This window comes from Cherax quadricarinatus, chromosome 77 (genome assembly GCF_038502225.1).
Source record: "Cherax quadricarinatus isolate ZL_2023a chromosome 77, ASM3850222v1, whole genome shotgun sequence".
Taxonomy (NCBI): domain Eukaryota; kingdom Metazoa; phylum Arthropoda; class Malacostraca; order Decapoda; family Parastacidae; genus Cherax; species Cherax quadricarinatus.
Genome location: NC_091368.1, coordinates 18,393,333 through 18,417,157, shown reverse-complemented (window position 1 = coordinate 18,417,157; position 23,825 = coordinate 18,393,333). Strand labels below are relative to the sequence as shown.

Below are 23,825 nucleotides of genomic sequence, written 5' to 3'. Positions count from 1 at the left end.
CTGTCCTCCAGTGTCGTCAGGTTGAGTTCCCTTAACTTCTTCTCGTAGGACATGCCCCTTAGCTCCGGGACTACTCATTGATAACCTTTGCATTTTCTATAATTTCCTGACGTGCTTGGTCAGGTGTGGGTTCCAAACTGGAGCTGCATAAACCAGTATGGGCCTGACGTACATGGTGTACAGCGTCCTTTACGACCCCTTACTGAGATGTCGGAATGCTACTCTTAGGCTCGCTAGTCGCCCATATGCTGCAGTAGTTATTTGATGTGCGCCTCAGGAGATGTGCTCGGTATTATACACACCCCAAGATCCTTTCCGTTGAGTGAGGTTTGTAGTCTTTCCCCCCTAGACTCTACTCTACTCTGCGGTCTTTTTAGCCTTTCTCCGATCTTCATGATTTTGCATTTGGTGGGGTTGAACTCCAGGAGCCAGTTGCCGGACCAGGCATGCAGCCTGTTCAGATCCCTTTGCAGTCCTGCCTTGTCCTCCTCCGACTGAATTCTCCTCATTAACTTCATATCACCTGCAACCAGGGACACTTCTGAGTTTTTCCCTTCTGTTATGTCATTCATACATACTAGAAAGAGCACCGGTCCTGTGTCTGACCCCTGTGGAACCCTACTCGTCACAGGCTCCAACTCTGACACCTCGTCACGTACCATGACTCGTTGTTGCCTTCTTGTCAGGTATTCTCTGATCCATTGCGGTGACTTTTCTATTATACCTGAATGATCCTCTAGCTTTTGCGCTAATTTCTTGCGTGGAACAGTGTCGAAAGCCTTCTTGCAGTTCAAGAAAATGCAGTCTGCCCATTCCTCTCTCTCGTCTTACTTCCGTCACCTTGTCGTAAAACCCCGGTAGGTTTGTGACACAAGATTTCTCTTCCCTGAAATTGTGCTGGTTGTCATTGATAAACTCATTCCTTTCTAGGTGCTCCACCACTCTTCTCCTGATAATCTTCATGACTTTGAATACTATGCGTGCCAGTGACACTGGTCTGTAATTTAATACTGCGTGTCTGTCTCCTTTCTTGAAAATTGAAACTACGTTTGCTGTTTTTATCACCTTAGGTAGTCACCCTGCTGCGTCAGATGTGTTGAAGACTGTTACTGACACACACATGTTGCATACTCCGAGATGGGTATGACATATGTTGCATACTCCGAGATGGGCGTGACATATGTTGCATACTCCGAGATGGGCGTGACATATGTTGCATACTCCGAGATCGTGTCTTGCACTCCCATGGACACATAGCTAAATGAATTTAACATACAGATAGTGTAAAATAAACATGTTATTATATCATATATCTATAAAATAAGAATATTATCTGTATTATTATTATTATTAATTATTATTATTATTATACCTTTCTGGGAATACCTAATAGGAAGAAAATTTCCAGACATGCATGATGTATATTGCATAACCGTTAGATCTTACTCCAGCTGCATATAATATATAGCGTTCATTCACAGTAATTGTATATTATAGTTATCTTTCATTTACACCAGCTATAGATTATTTACAGAAGTAGATTATACTAATTCTAGCTTCACATTAAGTATGATTTTCTTTCACATAATCTGCAGACTAATTATTACCTGTATTTTAAGGCAGGTAAAATAGGGTTGTCTTTCTGGCTTATAACTGAAGCTGAGAAAGCTAAGTACGTCTCCCTCGACGTGTAGAAGTCACATTTCCCTGTTATACAAATATATATATATATATATATATATATATATATATATATATATATATATATATATATATAGATATATAGATATATATATGTCGTGCCGACTAGGCAGAACTTGCGATCTTGGCTTAAATAGCAACGCTCATCTTGCCATATAGGACAAGTGAAAATTTGTTTATGCAATAATTTCTCCAAAATCATTCTGAACCTAACGAAAAAAATATATTTCACTGTTTTTGTTTAGTATTAAATTATTGTAAACAAATCTAAAATACATTTTGTTGGGTTAGGCTAAAATAAATTGTTCTTGTTATAATAAGGTTAGGTAAGTTTTCTAAGATTCTTTTGGTGCAAAATTAATTTTTTTTACATTAACATAAATGAAAAAAATATATCTTTAAACGTATAAGAGAAAATTTCAGAAAGGACTTAATTTTAAATGAGTTCTTGCTAACTGACCAGTTTTACATATTCGGCACGACATGTATATATATATATATATATATATGTATATATATATATACATATATATATATATAAATCTATATATATATATATATATATATATATATATAAACGCTAAATGAGAGTATAAAGGTGCAGTATGCTGGTACAGTTGTAATATGTTGGTACACAGCTGTGGTATGTGGGTACATAAATGTAGTATGTGGGTACACAATTATATTATGTGGGTACACAATCGTAGTATGTAGGTATATAATAGAGGTATGTGGGTACATAAGTTTAGTATGTGGGCACATATTTACATAGTGGGTATGTAATTACATCATGTGCATATACAATTACATGTGATCACACAATATCATTATGTGAGCACACAATTACAGCATGTTAACACACTATTACAGCATGTTAACACACAATTACAACATGTTAATACAGAGTTACAGCATGTTAACACACAATTACAGCATGTTAACACACAGTTACAGCATGTTAACACACAGTTACAGCATGTTAACACACAATTACAGCATGTTAACACACAGTTACAGCATGTTAACACACAATTACAGCATGTTAACACACAATTACAGCATGTTAACACACAATTACAGCATATTAACACACAATTACAGCATAACACGCAATTAGAACAAATTAACACAATTACAGCATGTTAACACACAATTACAACATATTAACACACAATTACAGCATGTTAACACACAATTACAGCATGTTAACACACAATTACAGCATGTTAACACACAATTACAGCATGTTAACACAATTACAACATATTAACACACAATTACAGAATGTTAACACACAATTAGAACATATTAACACACAATTACAGCATGTTAACACACAATTAAAACATATTAACACACAATTACAACATATTAGCACACAATTACAGCATGTTAACACACAAATACAGCATGTTAACGCACAATTACAACATATTAACACACAGATGCAGCATATTAACAAACAGTTACAGTATGTTAACTCACAATTACATCATATTAACACACAATTACAACATATTAACACACAATTACAAAATGTTAACACACAATTACAGCATGTTAACACACAATTACATCATATTAACACACAATTACAACATATTAACACACAATTACAACATATTAACGCACAATTACAGCATGTTAACACACAATTATAACATATTATCCGACCATCTAGATGTGCATGGCTTCATAAGAGAGTCATATATACGAGGTTACCTCAAGACGACCCGTGGGTCTCCACATCTAGGACGGGATTCATCACATCACATGCTCACTGTTGTGCTCTTGTCACATAACTTCTTCGTAGTTTCTGAAGGTTTGCTACGGTGGCTGTCGACAACTTGCACTAGATACTGTAGTTACTCTTTATTCTTCGTGTGCTTTCCGCTGTATTCCTGAATTAGAGCAGCCCGCAGTCACCATGTGGTTGATGATTTTACTGTTTCTCACCTTACGGAGAGCCTCTTGGAAGTCCTCATTTGAGGCTTAAGTATGCGGATCTTTGCTCAGGAAGACGCGGTTGATATTGTGGGATTGAAGAAGCTTTAGGGAGTTTGTTGTGACCAAGGAATCCACAGTTTATAAGGTACCTTGTGGAAGGTTCACACGATTTGGACAATCGTGATCACCTTCCTTCATTGCCATTGCCTTGAAGATTTTTGTTTTGCTTTCAGCAGAATCAGAAGAATCCCACAGAGCTAATCCCACCATTTCCTTTGACAAGTACCGCAAAAGGGATTAGAATCTTGACTCTGCTTCTTTTGAAATTCTCATGTTGTGGACTGACAATTTTTTTTGAAGACGCTGCAGATCGTTGAACGATGTTGCTGCAGTGATCGGAGCCGTGATCCAGACTTTCCGGAAGATGGTCCCTGCATATACGCTCACATCTTTAAGGCAAATTTCCTGTCGAGGAGTGAGATTCTCCAGTTGCTTCTGAAACATCTATTTCATCAGGCAGTACAAGAATTTTGTCTGTCGTGCTTGATGTATTGATCCTGGACACTTGAAATGCTAGCAGGGATTCTTTGTTTCAAGGAAGAGGTTAATAACCCAATGAATTTTCTGTAGTCATCTCGGTATTATTTTATTACAGAGCCTTGTGCGCGAACTGAAGCACTTTTTCTGTCATCTTTGCCGATGACTAGAAGAATCTCTTCATTCTCCAGATATATAGCAAAGCCTGACTGGTCATTGAAATTCCATTGTGAGTTGAACCTCTTTAGCAAGGAAATTTTAAGGGTTGGTGGGAGCCCACAACAAACACTTGTAGACCCAAGTCATCCTGACTGTCACCAGGTACCGGCGGCAAGCGTAATGAAGTTTCCTTTCCAACATTGTTCAAGACAAGCACATACACCTGAGAACAATGCACTGGCAAGCTAAGGGACTCCACGCAGCTGACATTACCTGTTAATGGTGCTGACAGTGACTGCAAGTCGGTCTACTTCTTTGACTGAATTCAGCAGAACTGGAATGAGCTTTCTATTCCAGTGAGCAGAGTGAAACCTCAGACTTCTCATCATTGCTACAGTATTTCCGAGTTGACATTCGATCACTAACTTTTGAACTGTAAAGTATCTGTGCAAACATGGCCGGAGATCACATTCTTTATTCTCTTTGCCTTTTTTCTAGTGCGTTATCACCACTTCTATTTCGATTTTCTCCAATCCCGTGGATTCTGATGCAAAAACATCTATGAAAGAAGAAGCCAGTTCTATTGTCTGTGAAGAGATGAATCCTCACTTACCATCTTCTGCCTTGGAGTATACCTGGAGTATACCTGGAGGGTGTTCCGAGGATCAACGCCCCTTCGGCCCGGTCCATTAGCAGGCTCTAAGCAAAACATTATTACATATTCCTGAAGGAAGAACTTTAGCGGTTCCATGAATTATTCTCCATTTTATCATATTTTTCGGGCCTCATTCTATGGGATTTACATTTTTCACCGCTGTGGTACGGTAACTAGGCCAAGATTCTTGGAACAACTGGCGTTTGCAGGTGCCTCATTCCCATCGTGGAATTATTTCAGTTTCTTCCAAAACCCACTTAACGACTAAGATAATTTGACTTCTTCTAAGTAATAGATGGCAGGATGAAATTAAGATGTATAGATGTACATGTGGGAACTTGTTTTAAGTGTAACGTTACTTAATCCTTTCACTATTTAAATATGATGCAGCTTTTGGAAGGATAGTAATCATTAAGTTTTTGTATGTGGACAAATTTTTCATCGTACTAATTTAATAAACCTGGAAACCCTAAAATCAGAAAGGTAACTGGGGAATGCCTCATCTGATCGGCTTCAAATTTTCAGCCCTGGTGTCTCTTCCAGATAGCAAGGTTCGTGTTGCCATTATGCTTCATAACCAAATTTGCCAATTTTATTAAATAGGAATATTTTCATTTATAAACTAAAGAATGCTTCACTTTTTCGACTCAAAATATTAATACTGATATATTCGGTAAGATGGAAGACAACCTGAAGATTATTCTGTTTTGATGAAACTTTGAAATTTGAATGAAATTGCTTGAGAAATTAGAAATGTTGGTTCAGGTCAGTTGCTGGAGAATGATCTTTATGATAACCTTCAAACTTTTTTAGAAGTTAAACTGTTTTCCAGGTAATAACTAATGTGGTCAACGTCAAACATTTAAACATCGATGAATCTTAAATAGAAGACCTTTTGTATCTTATTTGTCCTTTGTGCTTGATAATTCACGAAATTTATATAAAAATGGCTAAATTGGATTTTGAAAAATTCGAAACCAAATATTCTTAGAATAGGATTTCCGAAAATATTAAATAAAATAGAAAAGCCAAAAGAAAGTCAAGAAATATCGAAATCTCGCATTTTTCTTATAGATTTTTAAAAGTTTTAACGAATGAAGTGAACCTTGAAAAACTTCGTAGTGTTGTTGTCTACCAATAACTGTATGACTACACAACTGTAGTGTTGTCTACCAATAACTGTATAACTACACAACTGTAGTGTTGTCTACCATTAACTATATAACTACATAACTGTAGTGTTGTCTACCATTAACTATATAACTACACAACTGTAGTGTTGTCTACCATTAACTATATAACTACACAACTGTAGTGTTGTCTACCATTAACTATATAACTACACAACTGTAGTGTTGTCTACCATTAACTATATAACTACACAACTGTAGTGTTGTCTACCATTAACTATATAACTACACAACTGTAGTGTTGTCTACCATTAACTATATAACTACATAACTGTAGTGTTGTCTACCATTAACTATATAACTACACAACTGTAGTGTTGTCTACCATTAACTATATAACTACACAACTGTAGTGTTGTCTACCATTAACTATATAACTACACAACTGTAGTGTTGTCTACCATTAACTATATAACTACACAACTGTAGTGTTGTCTACCATTAACTATATAACTACACAACTGTAGTGTTGTCTACCATTAACTATATAACTACACAACTGTAGTGTTGTCTACCATTAACTATATAACTACATAACTGTAGTGTTGTCTACCATTAACTATATAACTACACAACTGTAGTGTTGTCTACCATTAACTATATAACTACACAACTGTAGTGTTGTCTACCATTAACTATATAAGTACAGAACTCCTTATCAGATCGGCGTCACATTCTCAACTCTGCTCAATTACTACTAGTTGATAGATCCTGCAACAACGGGTAACTGAAGGAGCCATACGTTCAATATTAACTATTTCCGAAATTGGTTTCCAAGATATAACTTTAGAAAACCTCTTCTGATTGGCTTAAAAGTTTGCAACTCGTGTATCCTACTTAGAAGAAAGTTAGTGTTATTAATGGAGTGTCTAAGTGCCATTTCGCCACTTTCAGTCTTGATTCAAAAAAGTAAAACAAATTTTCTTGCCATAAATTAAATATAATCTCAATGTCTTCCATTCCATAAGTGCTATATGACCCCTACGAAAAATAATCCATAAGAACTACGAAAGCTTTTGTTTGATTAAAATTAAACAATTGTGAATGGAATAACTAATGATGGGCTGATGCATCATATGAAGCAGCTGAAACATTCCATAACATTAACCTGGGTACATGCAAATTTCATTGGTCAGATGGACGTTTTTTTGTCTTGTTGTCAGTTCGGTTTTGCTATTTTTGCTCAACAGAATGGAATCTTTTAAAGAAAAAACGGCGAGTATGTAAAATTCTGTTTCAAGTTTGGTAAAACCGTCAGTGAAACTTACAAAACACTTCAGGAAGTATTTGACGGCGAAGCAATGTTTCGGACACAGTATTCTGAATGTTTATCTTGATTCATAACAGGACGAACAAGATCGTCGTCAGGGTATCTAGGACTTGATTCATAACAGGACGAACAATATCATCGTCAGGGTATCTAGGACTTGATTCATAACAGGACGAACAAGATCGTCGTCAGGGTATCTAGGACTTGATTCATAACAGGACGAACAATATCATCGTCAGGGTATCCTGGACTTGATTCATAACAGGACGAACAAGATCGTCGTCAGGGTATCTAGGACTTGATTCATAACAGGACGAACAAGATCGTCGTCAGGGTATCCTGGACTTGATTCATAACAGGACGAACAAGATCGTCGTCAGGGTATCCTGGACTTGATTCATAACAGGACGAACAAGATCGTCGTCAGGGTACCCTGGACTTGATTCATAACAGGACGAACAAGATCGTCGTCAGGGTATCTAGGACTTGATTCATAACAGGACGAACAAGATCGTCGTCAGGGTACCCTGGACTTGATTCATAACAGGACGAACAAGATCGTCGTCAGGGTATCCTGGACTTGATTCATAACAGGACGAACAAGATCGTCGTCAAGGTATCTAGGATACTTCATGTACGGTGCAAATTTCTTATGGGTCGTATTGAAACATTTGAGCAGAAAATTTGAAAATGAGGCCAGTCGCTTTAAAATTTCTAGCCAGTTTACTGACTCAAAACCACAAAGACCATCATTTTCTGGTCAAAACAACATCATGGTTGTCCCCACTTTCTCTATTTCCTCAGATCAAGCTCCCTGTAAATTCTTTCTCTTCCCAAACATAAGAATAACACTGAAAAATCGGCGTTTTAAGGACGTGGAGGAGATTCAAAGATAATCACAGGCCGCGCTACACGCCGGTACCAAAGACTTCCATAAGTGACAGAGGTGCTGGACTCAGTGTATAGTCTCCCAGTGACAGTAATGCGAAGGAGACAACTCGGTGAATAGGTAAGCCTACTTTTTTTTTGACGGTAAATCAGAATATGTTTGATAGCACCTCTTAACTAAAGAAAGTCTATGCACAGACAACCCGCTCTAGGAGACTAACTCATGACAAAGTTTCAGTTCCACGTGGACTATTAACTACTTTACACTGACTAATAGTCCTCCAAGTCGGTCCGAAACGTCGTCATAAATTTCAGACTTATAAGTGAGGGATGTTTGTTGATTGTTTCAGCCACTGTATTGTGCATTTTCATTCTTTCAAGCGAATATCTTATTTGATCAGATGTAAATTACAGTGCCTGATTATACTTCTGTAAATCGACGTAATGCAATATTTTTCCCCATAATATTTTCGTGCCATCAAGACCACTATGAACAATTTTAATATAATATTCCCAAAGCCTCAATAATTACTTATTTATAAACCTATTTAATTACTTATACCTTAAACGATGATCAGACTTACTAAGCGCAAACTGTGGATTACTTATGGCTTGTGTAGTTGAAGGAAGAAATTTGAATAATTTAAATATAGTTTTTCATGTGATAATTTATTAATTCCTCTTTCGATTTTCTTTAACACATGAACGCTGATGATTTGTTCATACATTTTGATTGACTTTAATGTGCTGCTGTATTATAAGATATTGACTTTATTGAAACAACAAGTGAAAGCCTTTTCAGTTTGACTCCAAAGGAGGAGTTTTTTCGTCGATGGTTTGAATTATGTTTGAACTTTGTATTGACTAACTTGTCATTTTTGGTGAAGAAATTCAGAAACTATTTTCCGTGTGATAACTAGTGGATACCTTTTCTGATTTCTTTGAAAATTTTAATACTCATTTGAAACTTCATAAGTTATGCTGCATTTCGCACTATTCCTTTCGAGTGTATTGACGTACATGTGGCCGAGATGATGCATTACTGGAGGGAATCTTCTCTGATCATGAAGCGGCGTAAATACTTTTAGTTAATGTATAATGTTTAACTTGCGTGATAATGCTGCATCGGTTACATATAACATCTGCATATAAGAGAGTTTAAACATAACGGAGTCAACGCCAAAGAATATTAAGAATATAGATAAGAACATTTACACACAAGAACGTCTACACATAGAAGCATCTACACAAAGAACAGATATTTTTAAGAACATCTTCATATAAGAATATCTACACAAGCTCACAAACAAGTCCTTACCTTCCCACCACACAATTTCAACTCATCATTTATTACTGAGGGATCCCGTTGAGGGACTGACTGCATCATATTTACCTCGCCACTACTACTGCCTACAATTGTGGCATGCTAAGAGAATGTTATATTTTATTCAGGGTATGCCTCACTACCAGGAGCCAAGGGTTTAACGATCAAAAGGGATCCGTCGTTAAACCAGTACCTCGGTTCACCTAGCAAAACACAAGAAACCAGCCAAAACTGTGAAGCGATGTGGTACACTCATAAAACAGTTCCGGCAGACTTACCTTCACCGCTGGTCGCTCACGGTTCTCTGTGTCTTATGCTTATTTTGCCTCATTCTACATAATATAAATACTGTACATAGGCTATAATATACTGTAAATTCCAGCTTGTTATGGTGAAGGAAATATAATTCAGTTGTCTTGTTCCCAAGTGGTAATTGCATTACGGCAAGGTGTGCTGGCCATGTCAACACCTGGGTTCGTAATAATACGAAAGAAGCCTACTGTGTAGGAAAAACGTTTCAACAATAGAGATACTCAGCTGTTACACATGTGTTTTACTCATTATTTAACAATAAGGTTATTAATGCTGCAGCTGTCCAACAGAGGTGCAATTTACTCTCAACTTATTATTCCATAATTGTAATCTAATTATACTGTTGTGTTAGGAACAGATAACAAGATTAGAACAGTTCTGACCAGTATTTAAAATGTTAATATATTCCATGGATCCATACTCCCTAACGTGAATTTTGTTATATTTTATAAATATACTTGCTGCGAAACTGAATAATAATTATAATTATTAATTATATTTTTATACTATAAGTATCAAAAGTTATTATTAGCAGTAGAAATTTCAATTTAATTCCTGACTTTGTTGTAAAGTAAATACTATGAAATTAGTAAACCTGTGCGTGAGTAGTGTTGAGCCATTAAGTTCCTGAGTGTGACGCCCACGTCAAAGAGTACATGATGTCCTCGCCTCACCACTGAGTCCAGCAGCGTGTTGTACTCTCCCTGGCTCACATACAACAGGCGAGACTTACTCTCCAAGTTTGCTACCTTGTATAGCAAGCCGGATTTAACAACCTGCAGAGTACACAATGAACCTGCAGAAACACTTGTTGTAACACAGAATGAACCTGCAGAAACACTTGTTGTAACACAGAATGAACCTGCAGAAACATTTGTTGTAACACAGAATGAACCTGCAGAAACACTTGTTGTAACACAGAGTGAACCTGCAGAAACACTTGTTGTAACACAGAATGAACCTGCAGAACACTTGTAACACAGAATGAACCTGCAGAAACACTCGTTGTAACACAGAATGAACCTGCAGAAACACTTGATTTAACACAGAATGAACCTGCAGAAACACTTGCTGTGACACAGAATGAACCTGCAGAAACACTTGCTATAACACAGAATGAACTTGCAGTAACACTTGCTGTAACACAGAATGAACCTGCAGAAACACTTGTTGAAACACAGAAATTATTTAAAGAACAAACATCACAATACCGTGACTGAAACAATACATAAATAACCTGCACATACGAAGGAGAGAGAAACTTACAGCGACGTTGCAGTTCGGCGAAAGACATTTATTCTTTGAAGAAATATTTGAATTAATGTTTTTTTCTATATTCTGGCTCATGCTTGAAAAAATAGATGTTATTATTGACGTAGATTTTTGAACTCGGGGGGGGGGGGGAAGTATTGATTAGTATTATAAGCAGAAATTCCACGTAGCTTAACATCAATGGTTGACGCAGGTGAACCATTGATGCAATCTTCTCACCAAGATATCAGTTCTTAAGGAAAGATATAGGTAGCAGAAGGGGGAGAGGAGTAGCACTGCTCTTTAATGGGGATTTGAGGAAATGGATGGAATGAATGGAATGGGCGAAAGGGACTATAGTATGAACAGTTCAGTCTGGGGGACCTAGGGTGGTAATTGCAGTGATGTACAACCTGCCACAGAACTGCAGGGAGCCAAGAAAAGAATACGAAGAGAGCAACAGATTAATGATGGACATACTAGCTGAGGTGGCCAGAAGAGCTCACACGGGTAGAGCGATGTTACTAGTTATGAGTGATTTCAATCACAAGGAGACTTACTGGGAAACATGCAGTCACAATGGGCTCCCAAAACATGGAGAGCCATGATGATGGATGTGGTAATGGAAAACCTCATGTATCAACATGTTAGGGACACTGCCAGAGAGAGAGGATGAACCAGCATGACTGGACCTCGTATTAACCTTGAGTAGTTCGGACATCGAGGACATCACATACGAAAGGCCCCTTCAGAGCTAGTGATCACGTGATTGTACGCTTTGAATACATAATAGAGTTACAAATGGAGAGGGTAACAGGAGTAGGATTGGAAAATAAAGACTACAAAAGGGGGACCCTACACAGGCATGAGGAACTTCCTGCAAGAGGCTCAGTAGGAAAAAGATTTGGTAGGAAAAGGAGTAGACGAAATAATGGACTGCGTGACAACAAAATGCAATGAGGCAGAGACGAGGTTTGTTCCCAAGTGCAACATAAATAATGAGAAAACCAAAACGAGCCCTTGGTTCACCCAAAGGTGCAGGGAGGCAAAAACTAAGTATGCTCGAGAAAGGAAAATGTACAGAAGACAAAGAATCCAGGAAAATAGAGAGATTAGCCGAAGAGCCAGAAATAAGTAGGTACAGGTAATACGAAAACGACATAGCATGGAACCGCAATTAGGTGAGTACACACGCATACACACACGCACACACACGTATACTCAAACTCACACACACACACGCATAAACACACACACGCATGCATATGCATACACACACGCACACGCATACATACACACACTAGGTGAGTACTAGGTGAGTACATGCACACACACATTATATATAATATATAATACATAAATAAATATATAGGGAAGTACCACCTCTATAGCTGGAATGGGGACCCTCATCCTCAGAGAAGACAATAAAGGTACCTCAGGGAAAACTCAAGATTCTCCCCTGGAGCTGTCTGAATATTTTCTTCTACCACCCCTTATGTTTTATATTCTATGTGAACATTTATTAATAAACAGAATACATTTACAGAGAACACAAACATGAATACAATGGTACAATGTATTAAAGATCATGAATTTCCTCCAGCTCCTCCGAAGCCGGACGTGAGCCAAGTATGCAGCAAGCATTTTCCCTGTGGATGGCTACGCTGAGGCGCTGGAACATGAAAGTGGCTGTCCTTGGGTCCCTCGTGGTGTCGATGAGTATGGAACCCAACTCTTTAAGGAAACGTGTGGCAATTTTTTCCCCATGATCCCAAGGTCTCTGATCCCACTGGGACAAATTGATACTGTTGGCTTATGTCCCTGTACTTGCTGATCTTGTACTCCTCCCTGTGGTCAGCAGCTCCTCCCTGTCGCCCAACACTGTGATGGATGTAGGTGTCAGCCAGTGTGGACACACAGGTATAGTCCCTGTGAAGGCTTACTCAGCCCTGAAACAACTTGAGTCAGTATTACTCAGGCTGGCTCCTCCTCAGGAAAATTAGTGAATAGAAAAAGAAATAATAACAGACAAACATAAACACTTTATTATATAGAAAATATAAAATGTAAAACACTTAAATATGAAATATTAATCCTACATTCAAGAAAATGAAAAATGAAAAATATAAATGATAATTGAATTCAATGCTAATTTAAATGTATATAAAACGTGGGTGTCTGGTGTTGGTGACACTGTTGTTGAAATCGTAGCCGTTGCTGATGATGGGGGGGGGGGGTCTCAGGTGTTGATCACCACTGGCTAGATCTTCACAGATTATTGCCGTGAGTATAATATCCCGATGACAGGAAAGCAGGTTCTTTACCGCTGCAAGGCTGTGGAGTTACGTCCTGCAATTTCCTACAGGTGCACAGGTAGTTCAATACAAAATGGAGAAGTCTCTGGACGTTAGTCCTTCTCCTGTTCTACTCGTTGATTGCCAGGTGACCCTCTCTGATATCCAAGAGTAGAGTTGGGAGCTGTGAGTCTAGTGATTTACTGTTTAACCAGAGCCCCACACGTCACCTTTGGGGGGGGGGGAAGGGGGAGAGGAAGGGATAGCGGGAGCTAGACTGACCCTACCTTAACAAGCAGCTGGCAGTCAAACTATCACTTTCAGGGAGGGGGAGAAAAGGCGGGAAAAACGGGAGCTTGACTTACCCTACCTTAACTAGTAGCCGGCAGACAAACTATCAATTTAGGGGTTGGGGGAGAAAAGGCGGGAATATCGGGAGCTAGACTGACCCTACCTTAACGAGTAGCCGGCAATGAAATTATTGTTAATATATATATATATATATACATATTCCCTCTCTACTCCTATCTATTGAACTTTTCCCTCACACTCCCCCATACCAAGACTTATAGTCAAGGAGTATAAGAAGAATAGGCGAGGAAAAAGTTCTAACATGTGGAAGTCGCGTAAGGCAACAAATCTTCTACTGACTGTCACGACTTAACTAGTCAGAGAAATAATTGGATGAACCATTGATATACACAATATGGAACTTAAAAGCCTGGAGTGCCAATGTCCACCTCATGAGGCGACTGTTGGTTCCCTTAAAAGTTTCTAGGTATATCAAAGGTTTGTGGTCCGTTTCTAAAATGAATTCTTTTCCCAGCAAATAAAATTTAAGTTTGGAGATACCCCACGCAAGGGCCAAACATTCCTTTTCTATTGTGGAGTATCTCGTTTCTGCGGGAAGGAGTTTCCGGCTTAGGAAGCATACAGGGAAGGGAGTACCATCATGGTATTGTAGTAGCACCGCACCTAAGCCAGTATTGGAGGCATCAGTTCTTAAACAAAATGTTTTATTAATATCTGGAATCTTAAGTATAGGGTCTTTCGAAAAGATACTTTTAATCTCATTAAACTTTTACCGAGCTACGTCGGAAAGTTCAAGAGGTTCCTTCACAGATTTTTTAAGGAAGTCCGACAAGATACCTGTAAGATCAGCAAGATTCGGGATAAACCATGCATAAAAATTTACAGAACCAAGAAAGCTACGCATGAGTTTCTTGGTTTTGGGGAATTTAAATTCTAATAAAGTTTTGATCTTACTGGGGAGAGGCTGCAGAGAGTTATTAGAAAGTATCAGTCCAAGATATCTAATCTTGTTATACCCAAGGAAGCATTTCTTTGGCTTGGCAGTGAGGCCATGCGAGCGTAACCTTCGCAAAACTGATGTTAATGTTTGGATATGTTCGCCCCACGTGAATGTCATTACGTAAATGTTATCAAAATAAACTGAAACATTTGGCATATTACCCAAGACCTTTCTCATCAGTCTCACGTAGGTAGCACAGGCAGTTACCAAACCGAAGGGCATAGTTCTATACTGTATCAGTCTTTGGTGTGTAGGAAAAGCGGTGTACTGCTTAGAAGAAGGATCTAACATTACTTGATGATATGCCTGTCCAATATCAATCTCTGAAAAGAAGGAAGCGTCATAAAATTTGTGTAGATCGCTATCTATTAAGGGCATAGGCTCAGCATCCCACCGAGTTATAGCATTAAGGCCTCTGAAGTCAATAGCAAGTCTATATGAATTATCATCCTTCTTAACCATGACTACTGGTGAACAATATGAGGATACTGAAGGTTCAATGATCTTTACTTTTAATAATTTGTCTACCTCTCGGTCAAATGCATCCTTAAGGTGAACTGGAACTGGGTATAATTTTCGTTTGATAGGATTGTCCGTCAATAAGTCAATCTTATGGACTACCGTGGAGGTAACACCTGGAATATCAGTAAAGACGTCTGAAAAGTTACTTACACATTGAAGTAGTTCATGTCTCTTATGGTCATTCAAAGATTCATTAATATTAATGTTGGTAGCATCCGAGTGGTCAAGAGTCACCAAGTCATGTAGTTCTTCATCATAGTCTAAGTTAGAGGTGTCAATTACGCACACTTTACATTCTTCAGTTGTCTTATCAAGTTCGTGTGGAAAAACTAAGTCAAAGTTGTTAAGGCAGTTAACCGAATTTCTTCGGTAATATTTCTTAAGGATGTTGATATGATAATGCTTAGGTTTCCCATTTGACTTCTATGAGGTAGTCAACTTTCCCACAAATTTTTAATACTTTATATTGACCTTTCCATGCTACTAATAATTTATTTGACTTGATAGGCAAAAGTAAAAGAACTTCATCTCCTACTTTAAAACTTCTCCTCTGACTTTTGGAGTCAAAATAGGTTTTGTACTGGTCCATTGACAAGCTTAGGTTCTTCGAAACTATGTCAGATGTCTCCTCAAGTTTGGATCTAAGGTCAAGGAGAAACTGGTAAGAAGACTGAACCTCAGCATTTACCTCCTCATTAGTCCATAAGTCATGAAGGATGGACAGTGGACCTCTGGCCTGTCTACCATAGAGAAGTTCAAATGGTGAAAACCAAAATGAGTCACTGGGAACTTCTCTCATGGCAAACAAAGCACAGGGTAGGTAACGATGCCACTCCTTAGGTTAAAGGGAGCAAAGTTTCCTTAAAATGGATTTGAGAATCGAATGCTGGCGCTCAATCCTCCCATTACAGCTAGGATGATAGGGTGTTGTGAAGAGAGGCTTCACTCCCAGAAGTTGGTATAGATGTTGCATTAAGTCAGATGTGAATTGTGTCCCACGGTCAGACAAAATTTCTCTAGGGATGCCCACTCTGGAGAAGATGGACAAAAGGGCTTCAGCCACCTCTGTAGTAGTTATGGTCTTTAAGGGTATGGCTTCAGGGAAACTCGAAGCATAATCAACTAATGTTAATATAAATCTATGTCCCCCAGATGAAAGTGGAGATAAAGGACCAACGATGTCAATAGCTACTCTTTCAAACGGTACCTTAAAGATAGGCATTTTGACCATAGGTACTCGCCTGGAACCTCGGGAGGATGACAGTTGGCAAACTTTACACGATCTATAATAGGTAGTGATATCTGAGGACATTTTTGGCCAAAAATAGGTTTCCCTAATTTTATTTAAAGTTTTACGATGCGAGAAATGTCCGGCCACTGGCAGGTCATGAGCCATTTTAAGAACAGTCTCTCTGCATTGACTTGGAACAACTAAGATGGAATAGTCTATCTCATTTGAATTTAATTTGAATACTGACTTGTACAAGATACCTTTTATATATTAAAATTTATATGAAAAGTTTTTCCTTTGGATCACTTGATTTTGTTTAGCGGCATTATGGCAATTCTGAAGAGAAGGGCAATTACAATGTAAATTGACAAAGGAGTCCTTCGATATATCTAAAGGCTTAAAGTCAGGGAAAATCAAAGGATGGACAGTAGGAGAAGCCTGGGCTTTGGTCTGAGCCCTAGTCAAGACATTTATGGTATCGGAGGTGATATCTTCACTTTCATCTAACAAGTGAACCGGTGATCCTACTACCTCTCTTTCGAGAGAAGCATCACTGGTTTTTAATCCCACATGAATCTCGCGAGACATTGTCTCACCTGAACTTTCGAGGGGCTTCTCTGACTCTACAGGAAGAGGATCTGAAACACTTGTGTCCATCTTTGGTGCTGACAGGTCAAGCTCAGAAGGAAGAATGGCACCTTTTACATTACCTATTAGTACGGAGCAAAAAGTGATGGGAGCTAGTACGGCTTCAGACCAACCTGTGAACCATTTAGACCTAATGTAACAACGGATGGTAGGAAAAGTGTCCGTACGGCCCAAGTAGTCTGAAAGTATAGCAGAGGAATGAGTTTCTTTAAAGTTAGGGAACAGCTTATCAGAAATGACTATACATGTGCATCCAGTGTCTCGTAAAATGGTAGATACATTAAGTCCATTATCTGTTCCTGAACAGAAGGGTGCTTGGTCATTACAGTCTTTAAAACATCTTCCAACTTTTTGGACCTTCTTAGAAGGACAATCTGGACGTGTATGTCGATTAACACCACACAAATGACAAACAGGAATAAAAGAAGTCATTTTACTTTCCACTAGAGGCTTTGATTTCTTAAGGTTTGATGAACCCTTGCCCTTAGGGTTCGATCCCTTTAGGTCTTTATAGAAATTGTGAGCCTCAGTATACAGGTCAGCAGCCTCAGCAACTTCCTCAGCTTTAATCAGGTTATGTTCTCTGATGAATGTTCGTATCTGATGGGGAAGAGCTGTCAGGAACTGGTCAGCAACCATGAAGTGTCTAAGAGATTCATAACTGTGATCAATTCCTGAACTCTCTATCCAAAAGTCTAACAAACGAAAGAGTGTTACCTGTAACTGCTGAAAGTTCTGACCAGGCTGTAAGGTGGCATACCTGAAATCTTTCCTGTAAGAATTAGTGGTTTTTTGATATGCTTTAAGGATTGCCTTCTTTAGTAGGTTATAATTACATATGATATCCTGTGACAAAGTTGCATAGATATTTAAGGCTGTACCAGAAAATAACATTCCTAACCTGGTAGCCCAGGTGTCAGCAGGCCATTCACAGAGGGTAGCGGTATTTTCAAACCTGATAATGTATGAAGTTATGTCTTCCCCCTCTGTGAAGGGAGGTAAATTAGGTGTTGGAATATGTGCACTGACTGCACGTTGTTCCATTACTCCTTCCTCTAATTGTTGTTGTGTAAAAGTTAACTTTGTATTCTCTAATTCAAGGCGAGCTTTTTCGAGCTCACGATCCTTTTCTCTCTCTATTAACTCATGTTCTCTAGCTTTTTCCTCAACTTCTCTATCCTTTGCTCTTTCCTCAAGTTCTCTTAATTTAACTTGTTCCTCACGTATCTTAGCTTGTTCCTCACGTATCTTAGCTTGTTCCTCACGTTCCCTAGCTCTTTCCTCACGATCAAGTCTATCACGCTCTTTTTGGTCTTCTCGTTCTCTTTCTGTCTTTCTCGGATTTCTCTCTCAATTCTCTCTCTCTCTCCTTATTCTCTTCTCTTTCCCTTTCTAGCTGTCTGTCTTCTCTCTCAATTCTCTCTCGTTTAAGTCTTTCCTGGATCTTAGCTCTAATGAAAGATTCTAAATTTTTCCCTGTTATTCCTAACTTACTTCCAGCATTCATCCAAAACAGATATTCCTCCATGCTTGCAAGAATAACTTAAATTATCAGGGGAAATGAATCGGGTATTAAAGAAAATGTAGGGTTCAATTCCAGCTCCGCTCAAACTGTAAATAAACCAGAGGGCTCGATCCCTGCTTCAATTAAACAACTTGTATTATCGAAAACGAAGGGTTCTATGCCGGCTCCGAGCAAACAGTAAGTAAGAACATAAGAACGAAGGAACACTGCAGAAGGCCTACTGGCCCATGCGAGGCAGGTCCAAGTCTCCTACCGGCTTAAGCCAATGCACCCAACCAAGTCAGGTCAGGTCACATTGACTTAAGGGAGGAACACGGCAACCGACCTGGTAGCACAAGCTATCAGGTCTAACTCACACCCACCCACATCTACTCATGTATTTATCCAACCTATTTTTAAAGCTACACAACGTTCTGGCCTCTATAACGGTACTTAGGAGTTTGTTCCACTCATCCACAACTCTATTACCAAACCAGTACTTTCCTATATCCTTCCTGAATCTGAATTTTTCCAACTTAAAACCATTGCTGCGAGTCCAGTCTAGGCTAGATATTTTCAGAACACTATTTACATCCCCTTTATTTATTCCTGTCTTCCATTTATACACCTCTATCATATCCCCCCTAATTCTACGTCTTTCTAGAGAGTGCAGATTCAGGGCCCTTAGTCTATCCTCATAGGGAAGGTTTCTGATACATGGGATCAACTTTGTCATCCTCCTTTGTACATTTTCCAGAGAATTTATATCCATTCTGTAATACGGTGACCAAAACTGTGCAGCATAATCTAAATGAGGCCTAACCAAGGATGTATAGAGTTGAAGAACAACCTGAGGACTCCTATTATTTATGCTTCTTGATATGAAGCCAAGGATTCTATTAGCTTTATTGCGAACACTTATGCACTGTTGTCCTGGTTTCAGATTACTGCTAACCAGAACTCCTAAATCTTTTTCGCAATCCGTAATATTAAGATCTACATTATTTAGTTTATATGTGGCATGGTTATTGTCCTGTCCAACATTTAGAACTTTGCATTTGTCTATATTAAACTGCATCTGCCACTTCTCCGACCACTGCATCAGTCTATTCAAATCTTCCTGGAGTGCTCGAATGTCCTCGTCAGAATGAATTCGACGTCCTATTTTGGTGTCATCGGCAAACTTGCCGATGTCGCTCTTTATGCCCTCATCTATGTCGTTTATGTAGATTGTGAACAGCAGGGGGCCCAACACTGACCCCTGTGGAACACCGCTCGTGACGCTTCCCCAATCTGATTTCTCCCCATTTATGCAAACTCTCTGCTGCCTATTTGTCAACCATGCCTCTATCCAGGAAAAAATTTCTCCTCCTATTCCATGTGCTTTAATTTTCCTCAATAGTCTCTGATGTGGGACCCTGTCAAAAGCCTTACTGAAGTCCATATACACAATATCATATTCATTACCATGATCTACCTCCTCAAATACCTTAGTGAAAAAAGTTAATAAATGCGTAAGGCAGGAACGCCCCTTTGTAAAACCATGCTGAGATTCGTTGATTAATTTGTGCTTTTCAAGGTGGCTACGAACTGCCTCGGCAATTATTGATTCCATAAATTTTCCCACTATGGAGGTTAGGCTTATTGGTCTATAGTTCGAAGCTAAGGACCTGTCACCTGTTTTGAAAATAGGTATCACATTTGCCATTTTCCACTTATCTGGCACCATGCCAGTTTGTAGTGATATGTTGAAAAGATTAGCCAAAGGTGTGCTAAGCTCCTCTTTACATTCCTTTAGAACCCTTGCATACAGTTCATCAGGGCCTGGGGATTTGTTAGGTTTTAATTTATCTATTTGCCTAAGGACAATGTCACTTGTGACCCTAATAGTGCACAGTTTATTATCGTCCTGTTCTACATAATTTATCATTACTGGAATATCGCTGGTATCCTCCTGTGTAAAAACTGAGAGGAAGTATGTGTTAAAAATTCTACACATTTCCTTATCACTGTCAGTGAGCTGACCCGAGGAACTTTTGAGTGGGCCTATCTTGTCCCTGATCTTACTTCTGTATACCTGAAAGAATCCTTTTGGGTTAGTCTTCGATTCTCTTGCAACTTTAACCTCATAATCTCTTTTTGCTTTTCTAATTCCCTTTTTTATTTCTCTCTTTAACTGAATATATCGATTTCTCAATTGCCCCTCTCCTCTTTTGATTTGCCTATATATGCATATCTTTTGACCAATCAGATATTTTAATCTATTGTTCATCCATTTAGGATCATTTTTGTTTGATCTGATTTCCCTATTTGGAACATAATTTGACTGAGCAGCTAGAACTATGCCCTGGAAAGCATCATATCGGCAACCATCACCACCTACCTGACCCTTAGTCAGGTCATTCCAGTTCAGCCCACCTAAGTAATTTTTCAGTCCTATGAAATCAGCCAAGCGAAAGTCAGGGACGGAGACTTGATTGCCATTATTAGGGGAATTCCATGATATATTAAAACTGAGTGATTTGTGATCACTTTCCCCAAGCTCATCATTAACCTCAAGATTATTAATTAGTGTTTCCCTACTGGCAAGAACCAAGTCAAGGAGGTTATTTCCCCTAGTTGGCTCTGTCACAAACTGTTTTAAAAAACAATCCTGGATCGTATCAAGAAAGTCACCTGACTCTAAATTTCCTGTCAAATTGCTCCAGTCAATCTGTCTATAGTTGAAATCTCCCATTAGCATAACATTTTCGTATGTAGATGCCTTACGAATTTCGTCCCATAGAAGTTTACTGCACTCCCTATCAAGATTTGGGGCCCTGTAAATCACACCCAAAATTAGTTTTTCTCGGCCCTCGAGAAGCTGTAACCAAACAGATTCAGTGGCTGACGCTTCTAATTTAATATCTTGTCTAACACAACAATTTAAATTGTCTCTGACATACATCGCTACTCCACCACCTTTCCTGTTGACCCTGTCAGTGTGGAATAATTTATAGCCTTGTATGTGACATTCAGAGGGCATCTCTCTATCTTTCAGATTGAGCCAGGTCTCTGTTATAGCAATAATATCTATGTTTCCTGCACTTGCAATTAATCTTAGCTCATCTATCTTATTTCTTACACTCCTGCTATTAGTATAGTAAACCTTAAGGGAGCTAGTCCCTTGCTGCCCTCTGCTGTCCCCCTTTGTTTGCTGACCTGATCTATTGTCTTTATTTATAACTTCATGCTGAATGCCTTTTATACATTTACTGTTTCCAACCCAAGTGTTGCAACCTGCTTGTTTCCCACACACACCCATACCTCTATCTTCCATCAGTTTAAAATCATAGGCATTTCACCAATGGCCTTCTCAATCGAGTCTGCAAGTGCTACCACCCCAGCCCCAGAGAGATGTACCCCATCCCTTGCATACATGTTTGCCATAAAAGTTGTTCCAGTTGTCAATGAATGGGATTGCAAGTTCCTTGCAGTATCTGTCTAGCCAGCAGTTTACACCAATTGCCCTAGACAACCATTCATTTCCTACTCCCCTTCTAGGCAAGATGCTACATATGATTGGGATCCCTCCCTTAGACTTAATGAAATCTATAGCTGACCTGTACTTATCTAGCAGCTCTTCTCTCCTACCCCTCCCAATATCATTTCCACCAGCACTGAGACAGATAATGGGCTTGTTCCCATTACCTGACATGATATTATCCAGCCTGTTGACAATGTCCCCAACACCAGCTCCAGGGAAGCACACTCTATCTCTCATCTTCTTATTCCTATTACAAAAAGCACGGTCAATATATCTTACCTGAGAGTCACCAACCACAAGAATGCGCTTACCTCCATTAGCAGGGGCAGTAGTACCCTTACCTTCACTGGCCACTGAAGTACATTCATCCTGAAGAACAGAGAAGCGATTTCCTACCTTCAGATCTTCACTCTTAACTTTCCTTACTCTGATGCGCCTTCCATTACTGTGAACCACTCGCAACTTGTAGCAGGTGCTGGACTGCACCTCACTGCTGGTAGCCGTTGCTACCTCCCCCACTACAGCCTCCTCACAGCGAGAGACAGACTGCACCTCACTGCTAGAAGCCTCATTCCCCACAACTCCAGCCACCTCACACTCTCTCCCAGACCCATTGAGGTGGACCTTCAGCCTCCTAATCTCCTCCTGGAGAAGCAAGACCTCCTCCTTCAACTCTCCAACCTCAATTTTTAAAACACTGCAGAAGCAAGCCATGCTTTGTAACCGTCCACACTAATCCCCAAAGCAGCTCAGGGTCTGTGACCTCACGTGACGACTGACCACTGACGACTCGAAGAGTGCCCTATGACAGTTCCCTTGATATAATGAAGAGCTCAATGAAACAAGTTGTCACTGGAAAATCTCGGGTCCCTAGAGTCTAATCCTCCAAAGTGTTTCAAGCTCACATACAATTAGGTGGCAGAATTAAATATTATATCCTGCCTGACTTGACTTACAATAAATTGAGACTATAACAATCACCAAATCTTTCAAATATCTGTACTGTAGTCCTACCATAGAGAATGATTACTCATGGCTGGTGGTAACCGTCTGTGGTATGCGGCGTTGAAGCTCCAATGGTAGATTCGAGATGGAGTTGAATCTTGATTCAGTAGAGTTGTATCCTGGCAAGGTCGCCACTTGTGAAGGCTTACTCAGCCCTGTAACAACTTGAGTCAGTATTACTCAGGCTGGCTCCTCCTCAGGAAAATTAGTGAATAGAAAAAGAAATAATAACAGACAAACATAAACACTTTATTATATAGAAAATATAAAATGTAAAACACTTAAATATGAAATATTAATCCTACATTAAAGAAAATGAAAAATGAAAAATATAAATGATAACTGAATTCAACGCTAATTTAAATGTATATAAAACGTGGGTGTCTGGTGTTGGTGACACTGTTGTTGAAATCGTAGCCGTTGCTGATGATGGGGGGGGGGGGTCGCAGGTGTTGGTGACCACCACTGGCTAGATCTTCACAGATTATTGCCGTGAGTATAATATCCCGATGACAGGAAAGCAGGTTCTTTACCGCTGCAATGCTGTGG

The 23,825-nt window shown here is 39.1% G+C and overlaps 1 protein-coding gene across 1 annotated transcript in view; it reads right to left on the bottom strand.

Moving 5' to 3' along the window:
* The window catches only part of LOC128702062 (probable glutamate receptor), an 83,806-nt gene that overhangs the window by 8,618 nt on the left and 51,363 nt on the right, over positions 1 to 23,825 (bottom strand). Inside the window, exons 7-8 of the mRNA XM_070101510.1 lie at positions 10,579 to 10,759; positions 1,608 to 1,707 (exon numbers count right to left, since the gene is read on the bottom strand). Coding sequence (XP_069957611.1) covers positions 1,608 to 1,707; positions 10,579 to 10,759 — 281 coding nt within the window. The remainder of the gene's footprint in view (positions 1 to 1,607; positions 1,708 to 10,578; positions 10,760 to 23,825) is intronic.